Consider the following 13,621-nt stretch of genomic DNA (forward strand, 5'->3'; position numbering starts at 1 on the left):
TTTCAAAAAATTCGATAAAAACTCATATCGATTTTTGAAATACCCAATAAAATTACTCAGTTTTCACCAATTTTAAAATTTTTTTGTATCAAACTTTTTGTCTTAACTACAAGATTATTTCTTTTTTATCGGTTCTTCAAAATAAATTATTTTGATCAAATATAAAATTTTAATAGATAAATAGTAAAAATAATATAATTAACAATATAAAAATATGAGAAGCGTCGGTTCAAATATGAGGTGATATGATAAATTTTCAAAGATCAATAAAGTGTCCATAAGCTAGTAGATAAAACTATTAAAGCCCTAATGGTGCAAAAAGGAAACCAAAACAACATGTAATAATATTGACATTGTCCAAAATTAAATATAATCAAATGTTTGAATAGTTTTTTTAATGTTTAAATAGACGTAGGTGATAATTTAAAAAATATAGTAAATTGGAATGAGTTGAATAATAAGCATAACACTATAACACTATGTTATATTCACTTAACTAATCAAATAATTTTTATGCACAATTGCAAAGATTAATTTTTCGAATCGAATAGAATCATAATGGATATAAATATTTTTTAAAGAGAATTTAACTCTATTACATACTTAATAAATCCAAAACCTCTACTTAAATTGAAAGAAATATTTTACCATCTTATCAAATACTCTTAGATAAATATTTAAAATTATATTAAAAATAAAATTTATTTTCCTAAAAAATTGCAAGTTAAAATTTATTTTTATATTATATATCTTGCTGTAGAAATAAAGAAATTATACCTAAATATTTATTTATTATTTATCTAAATCGATCTCAGCCTTGAATTTTGAACTAACAGATTAAACGATTGTAAATTGCGGTTCACGGTGAACTCGAACCACTTTACCCTAGCCATTGGCTTGTTCTCAGCCAAACAACACCTCTCCGTTCAAGAGACTTTGACAGCCATGATCAATCGCGCTTAGCAAATAGATTTTCATCTATTACCTTATTTCTGATAAACCCTAATTGTTCATCTCTTCCCTATTCAACACCAATTCATCCCTTCCGATTGGGGCATTTCCACATTTCAATTTCACTGATTAACTGAAAATCAAATGGATTCAGATGAAGAAGATTTTGTTTTCTTCGGAACAACAATAGAGCGCGAGGAAGATTCGATCAGCCGCAAAAAGAAAGCCACTGCCGAGTCCTCTGGTCAACTCCGAACACTTCCTGCTTGGAAGCAAGAGGTGAGCGTTATCTCTTTCAACCTTTTCACAGAAATTGTGGTCTACTCTTGGGAATTTATAGTTTGAACACTGAAGTATTGATAATTGTATTGTATATATGTGCAAAATAGCAAAATAGTGGCTATTTTGCGGATGATAGTTTTGTTTTTATATTGATGTTATCTTTTTAATTAGAACTTCAACTACTTTTGATTACGGTTGAGGGGATATATGCTGTTTGTAATCAATATTGGTACATGTCCCCTGATGCTGCATGTATTTTAACTTCGCTGGAAATTTTCTGTTTCCAGGTTAGAGATGATGAAGGGAGGAGAAGATTCCATGGCGCATTTACAGGAGGTTTTTCTGCTGGTTACTATAATTCAGTGGGCTCAAAGGAAGGTATATAAGTTCTTTTGTGAGTTATATGGGGTTTGAATTATTTTTAGCAGGCCGTGAATGTTAACCTTAAATTGAATGTGCAGGGTGGGCACCCCAGACTTTTGTATCGTCTAGGAAGAGCAGAGCTGAATTCAAAGAGCAGAGCATATTGAATTTTCTAGATGATGACGAGAAAGCTGTATGTGGACTAAATACTGTGCATATATAAGTGTCTGCATGATTTTGATATTATTTGCATGTATATGAAAACCCTTTATGTAAGGAAAGTAAAAATGTAGGTAGAGAAGTCACACCTAGCTGATCCCAACATATTACTCTAGAAACATTTTTTTTACAGAAGCCCTTTGTAAATATTGATATAGCTGTCCTTTATTAAACAATAATTTTTCGATTTATCAGTGCCTTTTTACATTCTTCTGCATTATCCGTTGTATTTAAAGTTCTCAAATAAGGGAAAGTCTGTTCTATTACAATATAAAGTAGCAAGTTTATTGTAATTTTTTGTTTGGGGTGGGCGAGAGGGGATATTACTTTTAGTTCAAAATGTCTAAGGAGGGTTATGTATTTCACAGTTAATACTACCATGCTTCTAGGATAGGGGTATGCTCATTCTAAAGGAATGTTGACATGAAACTATGTTATTAAAATGACGGCACTATTATTAACCCAACCATAATATATGTGATGCAGCTGAAGTCAAGTAAGTTGGTAGGTTATCAATTGGTTGCTGGGGTTTCACTATTTGTCGTTTTTTCTTTATTTATTTTCTGAGTTCTAACCTACCCTTTGCACATGTTTTAGGATTTGGAAGGTCAGCTTTTGGGAACATCTTCCCAGTTTGACACTTTTGGTTCCACAGCTGCTGAAGTTGCTCGCAAACAAGCTGAGAAGGAACAAAAACAAAGGTGCATTTTGTTTCTGTCTGCATATTTGGTTTTTGATTCATTGTTCTATAATTTACTGCGTAGAGAATACATATTCTTGAAAATATATGCCTCTCCCAAGATAGAAATAATAATGTAAAACTGTTATCAAGTAAATTATCCGCTATAACGGGAAAGTCTCCAACAACTCGAGGAGAAGGAAGCAAGTTAATATCCTACAGATTTCAGCACCAACTAATATTATGACAAATCATTAGAATTTCAATTAATTAAAGGTTAAACAAATAACAGATAACAAGGAAGTAGAAAAAAATCCCTAAATTTATACTGAAAGCCCCCTAAATATCTCTACCCAGAGCAAATCCGTTCATCAATTTTCTGGTTGGTGTATCTCAAAAAGTCCAAACAAGAAAATTTCAAAAAGTGGTATCCTCTACTCTCCTTTGGTTACCTACCCTAGCTCCAGGGGAGGGGGAAATAGAGGCCTTGGACAGGGAGGAAACAGGAAGCTTCTCATGGAGAAGCTAAAAAATATTGTTGATTCTCTCTCTCTTGGGTTTCCGTTAAATGTTAAATTCCAGTATTACACTTGTTGATGGGATTTTGTATGCCATTAGGTTCTCTTGTATCATGAAATAATGTGCGAACCGTGGACTACCATTCCATAACTATTTTATGTTTTACCCATGGTAATTTTGTTGGTGGAAATCTTATGAATAAGTGATTGGAGAGCTCTACCTTATTCATTTATATTTTCCTTTGATGATTTTTCTTATTCGTTCCCTTTCTTTGATCTAAATAATCTTTCTTCATGCCCCTCTGTATCAATTGAATATGTGAATATAAGTTATAACATGAGTGTTCATAATAATAAATAAGTTATAATTACACTTTGGGTAATTACTGATCTTATTCATAGTTTGCTTGTATTTTTTATCTCATTGTAGGCCATCCATAATTCCCGGTCCTGCTCCTGATGAATTAGTTATTCCAGCCACAGAGTCCGTAGGTCTGTTCCACTTAATTCAAATAGCATCTTCTTTAAACATATCATGTCCCTTACCTCTTTCATGTTACTTTTAAGGGGTGAAACTGCTGATGAAGATGGGATGGAGTCGAGGGCGTTCAATTAAAGATTCACATGCTGATGTCCTCTACGGTATGGTCTTCCATTGCCAAATTTGTCATTTAAATTTTTGCGTTCCATTTTGTCCTTATTCAGTCTTATGATACAAACTCATCAAATATAAACTGGATTGTAAGGAGGTGTATTCTTAACTTGAGGGTAATGAAGAGTATTCTTAAGTTTTAGTTTTATCACTTTTGTAATTATCAACCTGGGTTGCAGTAATCATGTTTCTATTTCCTATTGTTATGTATAATACTTAGTATTTTACCCTTTCTATGATTGGGATAGGGCCTGCTATTTCCTATTTACCTCATTTGATTCTATGTTTTTGTTTTCTGTTTTGAGTTGGTGTTGGAATTTCCACCTTAATTGCGGTCCGCCCTTAGATGCCTTAATTGCGGCATTTGGCTTGCCCTAATTGCAGCCCCCAACGGCATTTGGCTTGCCCTAATTGCAGCCCCCAACACCTTCATTGTATTGGGTTTGAAGGGGTAAATTTAGTCCCACATTTCTTAAAGATATGGCCTGTGGTGTGTTTATAAGTGGGGGCAATCCACCTTACAAGCGGGTTTTGTAGGGATGAGTTAGGCCCATCCCAAAATCTGAGAGTTGGCAGAGCCTCTACCTGTATTATCCACATTCTTCCTTCTGCTTCTTTCTTTTTTGTGTCTTGCATTTTTTTTCCTTGTACGTTAATTATACCCTTTATGTAATAATCTGGAATGTTTAGTTCGATATCACACTAGAGATACGATCAAAGGGTATATTTGGCCCAGCTCTTTTTTAGCTTCTTTTCTCTTTAAAAGTAGAAGTTTGGTCAAACACAGTATTTTATAAATAATCTTGCAAAAAGGAGCTTATAATATGCATACAAAGAATGAATGTACAGAGCTTTTGTAAAAAGTGCTGGGAGGAGCTTCTTAAACACAGCTTCGAATCTCAGCAAGCAACCTTTTATGTTTGAATTTTTTATATTCTTTTATATATATATATATATATATATATATATATATATATGTATATATATGTATGTATGTTATGATGTACACCAATTTTTTTAATGGATCTAACTGAGTGAATTCCCTCTATGCAAATATTGAAGCAAACAAATAGCATTTTATAACTGGCATCAACACCTATTTAAAGTGCATACATGTTTATCGTTTTATTAACAGTGGATACACTTTTGTAATTATTCCATGTGCATAATAAATTTTTTAACTGGTCAAAAATATTTATTCCAGATTTTGTTGTTTTAAATGAATGTAAAGCAGTGCTAAGGTTGAAATTGTAACAATTGGGGCCTTGTTTGTTATTTTATACGGAAAAATATCTAGCTACTACTATAGTCATGATTCTTTGGTTTAAATAAAATAAATTGTCTGACTTTTTTGAGCAAGTAGAACAATACAGTTCACATTTTTAAATATTCAATTTAATTATGATAATTCACTCATAATATTCATTTATGATGATTTATAAAGATATTTTATTTTATCTAATAACTGTTAGCTTAAAAATAGTTTTTAAGCTAGAAAAATGACATTTACAACTTGAATTTTTTTCCTTGTGCTTTTAGTTTTAGCTTTTTAAACCCCAAAAATGCCAGGCCAAACACACCCTGGGTAGTGCTTTTAAAGATTGAGCACTCGTTGCAGGTTGGATTTGGGGGATGAGATAGGCATCAGCCCTCAAGCCCGAATTCGAAGATATTTATACTCCTAGGGTACATAATGTAATCTTTATAATCAATATAACCTTTTGTTCTGTTTTAGTATGTTACCCTTTCTATGATTGGGGCTGGCCCCTCTATTTCATATTTACATCATTTGACTCTATGGGCTTTTTTCTGTTGGAGTTATAGCAGGGCCTCTAGCTCGATTATCCACATTCTTCCTTTGGCTTCTTTCTTTGTTGTGTGTCTTGCATCTTTTCCCCATACATTAGTTATACTCTTTATGTAATAGTTTGGCTTTTCCTACTGAGATTTATGGTAAGGATTGTATAAGCTCCGAAAAATTGCTTATTGTAAATTAACCCTTAACTAACACCCTAGATTAGCTTATTAAATGAGCTTTTAACTATGCTGTGCATCCATTTTTTCCATTTATGTTATTGTCAGATTACTATCAAATAAGCAGGGTTTAATGCAAAATATTCATATAATGCTGTCTGTATAGATGCAAGAAGACAGGCTCGGAAAGCTTTCTTAGCATTTTCTTCAGATGATACAAAAGTGAAGGTTACCGAGTCTGAGCCTACCAAGGATGATATCGAAAACTTCCCCGAGCAGCCTGTGAATAATGATGCTCAGTCTTCTAAGAGCACACCGGTGAGAAATTTCCCTGACTAATCCTATTCTGTATATAAAAGTTATAGATTTCGTGTATGATGATCTTATTATAATCCGGTGGAATGTTTCATCTCTTTCATTTTGCTATGTGGGATCGGGCATCCATTTTGACCCATCTAAAAAGCACACAATCTTTTTTTTTGCCTGGTTCTTTGCTGAACTCTGATGAATGATGATTATAATAGTTTTTGAGTGAGGGTGGATACTTTCGGATCTTTGAATTTCAAAATATATTTTAGCACAAGTGATCTTGCTTACTTCCACTGGATTTGATGCCAAATGTGAGAGGATGGGGGTCCATTGATATATTTGTCACTCAACTACTTTAAAAAATCATTTTATTAGCTATAGCCTTTAATTATAAGCACTTGTCAGATTGATTTTGCACTCAGGATTTTGAAAAACGCAAACAAGAACATCATCATCAGATTGATATTTCAATAGATCCAAAATCTTTACCAAGGCTAATTTTAAGATATTTGGATGAAGTACTAGTACTAAACAATCTTGAGTTAATTTGAATGCTACAAGCATTATATGCATTATACAGACTTTCAATTGAATAGTGGATATCATTAACTTATCGATAGCTCTTATTCCTCAACGAACACAAATTGTCTTAATTATTTTAATTCAATTTAGCAGTTGTTTTGTGTAAAATTTTAGCTGGCTGTTAGTCTATCAATTATGTCAATATGTTTCTTTTCTTCAGGTTTACGTACTCAACCCAAAGCAAGACCTGTATGGATTAGGTTTTGATCCTTATAAACACGCTCCTGAGTTTAGAGGTATGCTTTTTTTTTATTGATCTACATGTGGGTCCTGTTGATGTTGCAGGTGACTGTCATTTAACTGTATTCTCTTCATTCTGTTTCAGAGATGAAAAGGTCACGCCTATCCAGCAAAGCGGGATCGGGGCACAGCAACAACTTTTCCAAAAGAGACAGTCTTTTTGGTTTTAAGTGTAAGATACTTGAAATCCTAAACTAAATATATGATAAATTGATAATCTGTGATCTTTATCGTTTACTGATGATATCTGTAACTCATTCTCACAATATCTTGCCCTAAGTTAATTTAACTCCCTACTTCATTTCTTCAGCAGGAAAAGCTGCTCCTGGTTTTGGCATTGGTGCACTTGAGGAACTCGATGCCGAGGATGAGGATGTGTATGCCACTGGTCAGTGATTCTACTCTTTTATGTTAAGATTGAAAATGATGGAACATGGAACCCATTTGCCGTGCATGTTTGGATAAAATTAGTACAACATAAAAGAGTAGTGTGGCATTGTATAAATAAAAAACTACTCCTTCGTTTTTTTTATTATAATTCATTTTGCCACTTCTACATTTATTAAGAAATCTAATTATTGTTGGATGAAACAGAAAAACTAAAAATGATTTTACAATATTTTTCTTCATTAATGGTATGAGAAAGATGATTTAATAGAATTGAAATAATAGAAAATGATAAATACTTAAGGTATAATAGGAAAAGTAGCATTAATTATCTGGTATATGTTAAAAACGACTTATAATTTGGTACAAAACTTTTTCCGAAGTGACAAACTAAAAAACGGAGGGAGTATATATTGTATAGGATACTGCTACTTTTATGTTTGGTGATACCCTGTATGGGAAACAAATGTCCTTTATTTCAAAATTATACAATAATAATCTAAATCTTTTATGTTGTACTAATTTTGAGAGAAACAAAAGCTCCCAAGGTCCAAGGAATAAACTCATCACCAGTTGATCACTATCATTTGATATGAAAAACAAATCAAGCATAGTATAAAAACCCATTATTTGAGCAGACCGGTTATTTTCAATTAATACTATAAATGCTATCTTAAACAAGGCATTTAAAAAGAAATGGACAGGGAGGAACAATCATCCCTGGAGCTATATGCTTTAAGAGTATCTAGACAGAATTAGGAAGGTTGAAAGCCATAAAATCAAGAAGGCCCTATGCTGCTGACCTTTTTCTTTCTTTGAATTGCCTTTGGTTGTCTACTCTTTACAATAGAGTATAAACATACAACTAAATTAATTGTTGACATGCAAACTTACCCCCTCATTGACATGCAAACTTACCCCCTCATTGACATGCAAACTTACCCACTCATTACATGCAAACTTACCCCCTCAGTTCCTCCACAAAGTTTAAATTAATCAGTTACAAACGTTCTTGAGCTACTTCGTCCTACCACTCACTGCTTTATCATAACAAAATTGAAAGTTATTTGGAATAAAAGTAAGGTCTGAATGCAAAAACACAAAATATTACATATATTGCAAACTAGGAAACTACAATTCTCATGCCTAAAGCAGGTTACTTGTCCAATTTCTAAATATTAACGATGTAAAAGAACATGGTCATTACAGCATTTAACAGAACACCTGTCAGTCATGCACTTTTTTCCCCTTTAAATTATCGTAACCCACATTATATACAAATTTCTAGCTATTGGGTTCTTAATGCCTGTAAAGTATCACATCAAATTGTTGATTCTTAATATTCACTTTTAGACAGAATAAGCAAATCTTACTGCTTATGTTTTATATGTAAAGCACTCCTCTGAACAACTTGCCTAAAAAGCAATAAGCCTTGTGCTTTCAATATGATTTATGTTTTTGATCAAGAGAACAAATTTACTTGAGGTAAACTTAAATAGTGTACGTTTCCTCCTGTGAAAATGGGCACAAGGTCAGCTTGTTGTTACTTATTTTTTTTTTCTTTTCAATTTTAGGTTATGAATTTGAAGAGGCTTATGTTCAAGAAGAGGTTGATGAACCTTCAATGCTGGCCCTAGAAAATACAAAAAAGAAAGATCAGAAGGACCAGGGTAATCTGCCTGGTTTTAGAGTGGCATCCAATTCTGACTATAGAATGGAAAGGTTACTGAAGCAGTTTAAAATTCTTTATGTTGTTAGTTGTGTAGAATTTCTAATAGCAGTGATTTGAGTTAACATTAATTTGGTCTAGGGATCTAAAATTTGGATAATATTTTAGCACTTTTTGGGGTTTGAGGTCTATGTAATATATGCTATCTTGTTAATTCTTTTGTCTATTTTGTATTTATATGTTTGACTTTTATTTATTATTGTATAAATTCCTTTTCAGATTTGAAGCTCCTCTGGTTCCAAAGGATTTTGTGCCCCGCCATTCATTTTCTGGACCTCGTGAGATTAACCGCCAGAACTATGAGGTCCCTCCACCAGATGTTCCTCCTCCCGAGGATGGAAATTTAAAAATATTAATTGAGGGGGTTGCAAATCTAGTAGCTAAATGTGGTAAATTATATGAGGATCTATCTAGAGAAAAAAACCAGTCAAACCCATTGTTTAACTTCCTTTCTGGAGGGACTGGTCATGATTATTATGCAAGGAAACTGTGGGAGGCACAACAGAAATGCAATGGTCAAACTAGGGGGCATTTGGATGGAAAACTGCCTCCTGGTGTGCAAAGGCTGACAGCTGAGAGTAGAGGTCAGATCCTAGGGGAAAGACCTCTAGAGAAAACCTCAGAAGATCCATCCTCATCTGTTTCTTCTATAGATATTCAGCTCCAATACAATCTTGTCGATACATTTACCAAGTCTGCATCATTTGTAAGTAGCACATTCTTTCTGCTTTCTAAACTCCTTATTTGATTATTTAGAGGATATTTCTATTTTTCTTCTGTTAGTTTGGTAAACTGACCAAGCTCTATAACCAAAAAAAAACAAACTGATCAAGCTGTGTCTTTAACTCAAAGAACTCCTTTGATATGATTTTTAGTTTCCTTTCCATGAATCTTTTACGTCATGTAGGGTACAATTTGAATCTTAATTGGTCAGGCTTTTGACATGACGGACATTGTCCATGACATTAGACTTGGGGTTATGCTTGATGGTGGCATGTATCCCACTAGAACCTATAATGTGGTTTTGTCCTCCTTGTGGAGATACCCCTATTCCTTCTCAAGACCGTAAACCTTCTACTATGTCATCTAAAAAACTTGGATCTTTACTCTTGTTTATTTCCTTACTTTTGATCCAGAGTGAGTTATTAGAATTTGAAAAGCCTTTCAAGGATGATCCTGCAAAGCAAGAAAGATTTGAGCAGTTTATCAAGGAGAAGTATAAAGGTGGATTACGCTCTGCAAGTTCGAGTTTAGCTGGGAATATGTCGGAAGCAGCCCGTGCTCAAGAGAGGCTATCTTTTGAGGCTGCAGCTGATGCAATAGAAAAGCAAAAGCAGAGCAGGGGAAGCAAGATTTCCATTCCATCTTCCATGGATTTCATCACAGGTGGTGTAATGGAGTTTACATCTGGTGCAATAGAGGTATGACTGTAGCTATGTTCCTTTGTTTTTTTCCCTATGGCTTTGGCTGAAGTTATTTGATGTGTTCTGTTCAAACAGTCAACGAAAGATAAGCCATCTGTAGATTTTAAGGAGAATAAAATGTACCCGAAGAGGGAAGAGTTTCAATGGCGTCCTTCACCTCTTCTCTGCAAACGCTTCGATCTTGTTGATCCTTATATGGGGAAGGTACTTCAAGTAGCTTGCTATATTATATTTTATTCTTATACTAGTTTTGTTGATCGATTTGGTTCCACTTTTTATGCTGAGTATTTTAATAATGTTTTGCTCTTTGTAGCCTGCACCTGCTCCACGGATTAGAAGTAAAATGGATTCGTTGATTTTTACATCAGATTCAGTGAATGGTACAAAGGTGGAAGAGCCTGTGACTGCAAAGAGAGACATCTCGACCTTGCAACAATCTGCTAATCAAGACAAAAACAAAAGTATAGTGGAAAATGAAACTGAAGAGGAAGTGGAAGTGGAAAATATTGAAAGGCCGGTTGACCTGTACAAGGTAACAACCAATTTCTAATCCTCTGATTATCCTACTTATGGTTAATACTCCATGTGAAACAATTTCTTTCTTTAGTCCTTGCCAAAGCTTATCTCATAAATGTCTGTGATGCCGTTTTTTTTATAAAGAATCTTTGTAACTAACCTGCACAAGGTAACAACCAATTTCTAATCCTCTATGATCGTCCTACTTATGATTACTACTTCCATGTGAAACAATTTCTTTCTTTAGTCCTTGCTAAAACTCATCTCATGAATGTTTGTGATGCCTTTTTTTAAAGAACGTTTGTAATGTCTTGTTTATTCGTGACCATAAAAACTTGGGGTAGCTTTTGATGCGCTAACATTTTGGTTTGATTCTCAGAACTGAGAATGTATCCATATGGGAGAGTTTATTTTCTTGAATTCTTATGCCCATTTATTTAATGCATATCTTATAGGATGTTTCACTGCTAAGCCACGGGTGCCTATAAAATGTTTGTTTTTGCAGGCTATTTTCTCGGATGATTCAGATGATGAAGGGGGAGATGATACTATTATGAAAGTGGAGAATCAAGAAAAGAAAGCTGAAGTAGCTAACACAGCATTGAGCCGTTTGATTGCTGGTGACTTTCTGGAATCTTTGGGCAAGGAGCTAGGGATTGAGGTTCCTCCTGATACACCTTACCCTCCGCAAAAGTCAAACAAAGATGCTTCCCAGAAAGAAAATGTTAATGAATATGCAAAACATGACATCATAAGTGGTGAAAGCAACAGTGTGGTGTCACTGAAACATGGTTTGCCACAGGATCAGTACATTGCTCATGCAGGTGGACCCTCAAAAGGTGGCACCCGTTATGGAAATATGCTCGATAATCGTATCATTAAAACCAAGGGAACTAGTATCTCTGATAGTAAATCAAGTAAGTCTCATGGGGAGAAGTGTGAAGGTGATAGGAAGGTTAAATCACCTTTAGTCAACAACCAAGATTATACTAGCAGCTCAGAGGAGGAAAGGAGCAGAAAGCACTCAAGTAAGTTGAATAGGGAAAAATATGACGAGTACAGAAAAACTAAAACACCATCAACAACCCGCCTAGATTATAGAAGCAGTTCTTTATCCGAAGAGGACAGGAGTAGAAAACGATCCAGGCATCATCGACACAGGAGGCGTGATGCGGGAAGTGATTCATCCAGTGGTGATGAAAGAGATCAACGCAGTTCAAGGTCAAAAGGGAGAAGGAGGGAAAAGTCTTTTCGAGAAAAAAACACTGGAAGTAAGAAACACTCAAAACATCACAAGCACAGAAAGCATCATTCTCCAAATAGATCCTCTCATAATAGCGTGGATAGAGAAGATCAACATACCAGAAAAGAGAAAAGACGAAGGGAATGAGCAAGGTACCTTAATAACTTTTTTTAGCTTCGTTGCAGGATCATTGCTATATCAAAGATGATGTGTATTTTAGGGTTGTGATGCTAAAACGCAGCTTATGCATTTCATTTGCTCTAAGCTACTCAAGCCTCTTATTGTATTCATGATTCACCGCTTTGAAGGAGCGCTGCTTAATTCAATTTCCCTACCCAATCTTTCATAAATGCAAGGAAATGGAATGGTTACCTGATAATGGTCTAAACATAATCAGGGAGTTCTATACCCCAAGAAGTATAAAGGTTTGATATAGAACAAAGACCAAGGTCCTTAGGTTACAGTAGTAATGTATCTGATGAATTTAAACGAGATACTTTTTTGGTCATTATGAAACAGGATACCTCATACCTCGAAGTATAGTGATAGATTAGATGACTTTTAAATTATTCGAGTCAACACAATGCAGAATCAAAGGGGTTCAACACCTTGCTAGAGGATTGTGAAGTGGCACAACCCCAATCATTAATGTCATTTTTTATTTTAGTTACATGAACGTTACTGGTGATTCTGTGTGCCTCTTTTCATTTCGAACCTAAGGTTTCTCGCGAGGTTAGCAAATTTTTGTGAATTGAAAAAGATTAGTACCCCCTTACCAATGTAGATTTTTCTGGTGATGCTGTTAAGAGTAGTAGTTTATACACACTACTTGTTGATGTACTAGCGGCCACAGGACTTTATTGTGTAACATGGCTGTTTTCTATTATAATGTTTTCTGGTCTATAAACATTGAATTCAATTACAAGTTGAGGTTCTTTATTAAAAAAAAAAGTAGGCATTAACTAGCATTATAATGTTATTATTTGACGAATGCTTCTAGTTCTCTCGATCTCATCCTACTTAGAAACTCAGATGAATCTCTAAGTTCAGAGTAAGATGAATGGCAACTGGCAAGTATGATTTTGGAATTGGCCATGGTTTGCGCTGGCCTGCAGTTGGTTCTCAAGTAACTTGACTGCCATTGTGTGACATGGAGTTGAATATCTCGGGATCAGTTCTGAATTAGAAATAAAAGAAGGTATTGAACTGAAATAGAAAAAAACAGATGAGATCCGAGGAGGAAAAATGAAAAGAAACCAATAACTAATTTGTTGGATGTTTATGCAAATTATGGTGCAAAATATACGGAGGGAATAAATGTTTCCCGGATGTTCACAACATAAAGAACGCGTTACAGTAATTCTTAAGTACATTGAACTCTCTAGTATAGCTAATGTGGGATTGGCCTCTGTCCCGAGAAAAGTAGTCAGTCAATTGACACTAGCTTTAGAATAAACTGATGAAGGGCACCCATGAAAAAGAATGAGGAACGTTATTTTATTAGAGTTTCTTAAGGTTTTAAAACGAAATTCTCTAAAGATATTATAGTGGAA

General features: G+C 34.4%; 1 protein-coding gene across 1 annotated transcript; it reads left to right on the top strand.

Moving 5' to 3' along the window:
- The first annotated feature begins 818 nt into the window (after positions 1-818).
- On the top strand, positions 819-12,957 carry LOC127073670 (G patch domain-containing protein TGH). Its single transcript, XM_051014848.1, has 16 exons — positions 819-1,230; positions 1,521-1,611; positions 1,695-1,789; positions 2,413-2,516; positions 3,443-3,504; positions 3,580-3,654; positions 5,805-5,956; positions 6,690-6,765; positions 6,855-6,941; positions 7,080-7,157; positions 8,731-8,878; positions 9,105-9,591; positions 10,022-10,306; positions 10,385-10,513; positions 10,623-10,841; positions 11,331-12,957. Exons 1-16 carry the CDS (start codon positions 1,096-1,098, stop codon positions 12,213-12,215), a joined length of 3,108 nt encoding a protein of 1,035 aa, XP_050870805.1. The 5' UTR covers positions 819-1,095; the 3' UTR covers positions 12,216-12,957.
- The last annotated feature ends 664 nt before the right edge of the window (positions 12,958-13,621 follow it).

This window comes from Lathyrus oleraceus, chromosome 4, assembly GCF_024323335.1.
Source record: "Lathyrus oleraceus cultivar Zhongwan6 chromosome 4, CAAS_Psat_ZW6_1.0, whole genome shotgun sequence".
In the NCBI taxonomy this organism is placed as follows: domain Eukaryota; kingdom Viridiplantae; phylum Streptophyta; class Magnoliopsida; order Fabales; family Fabaceae; genus Lathyrus; species Lathyrus oleraceus.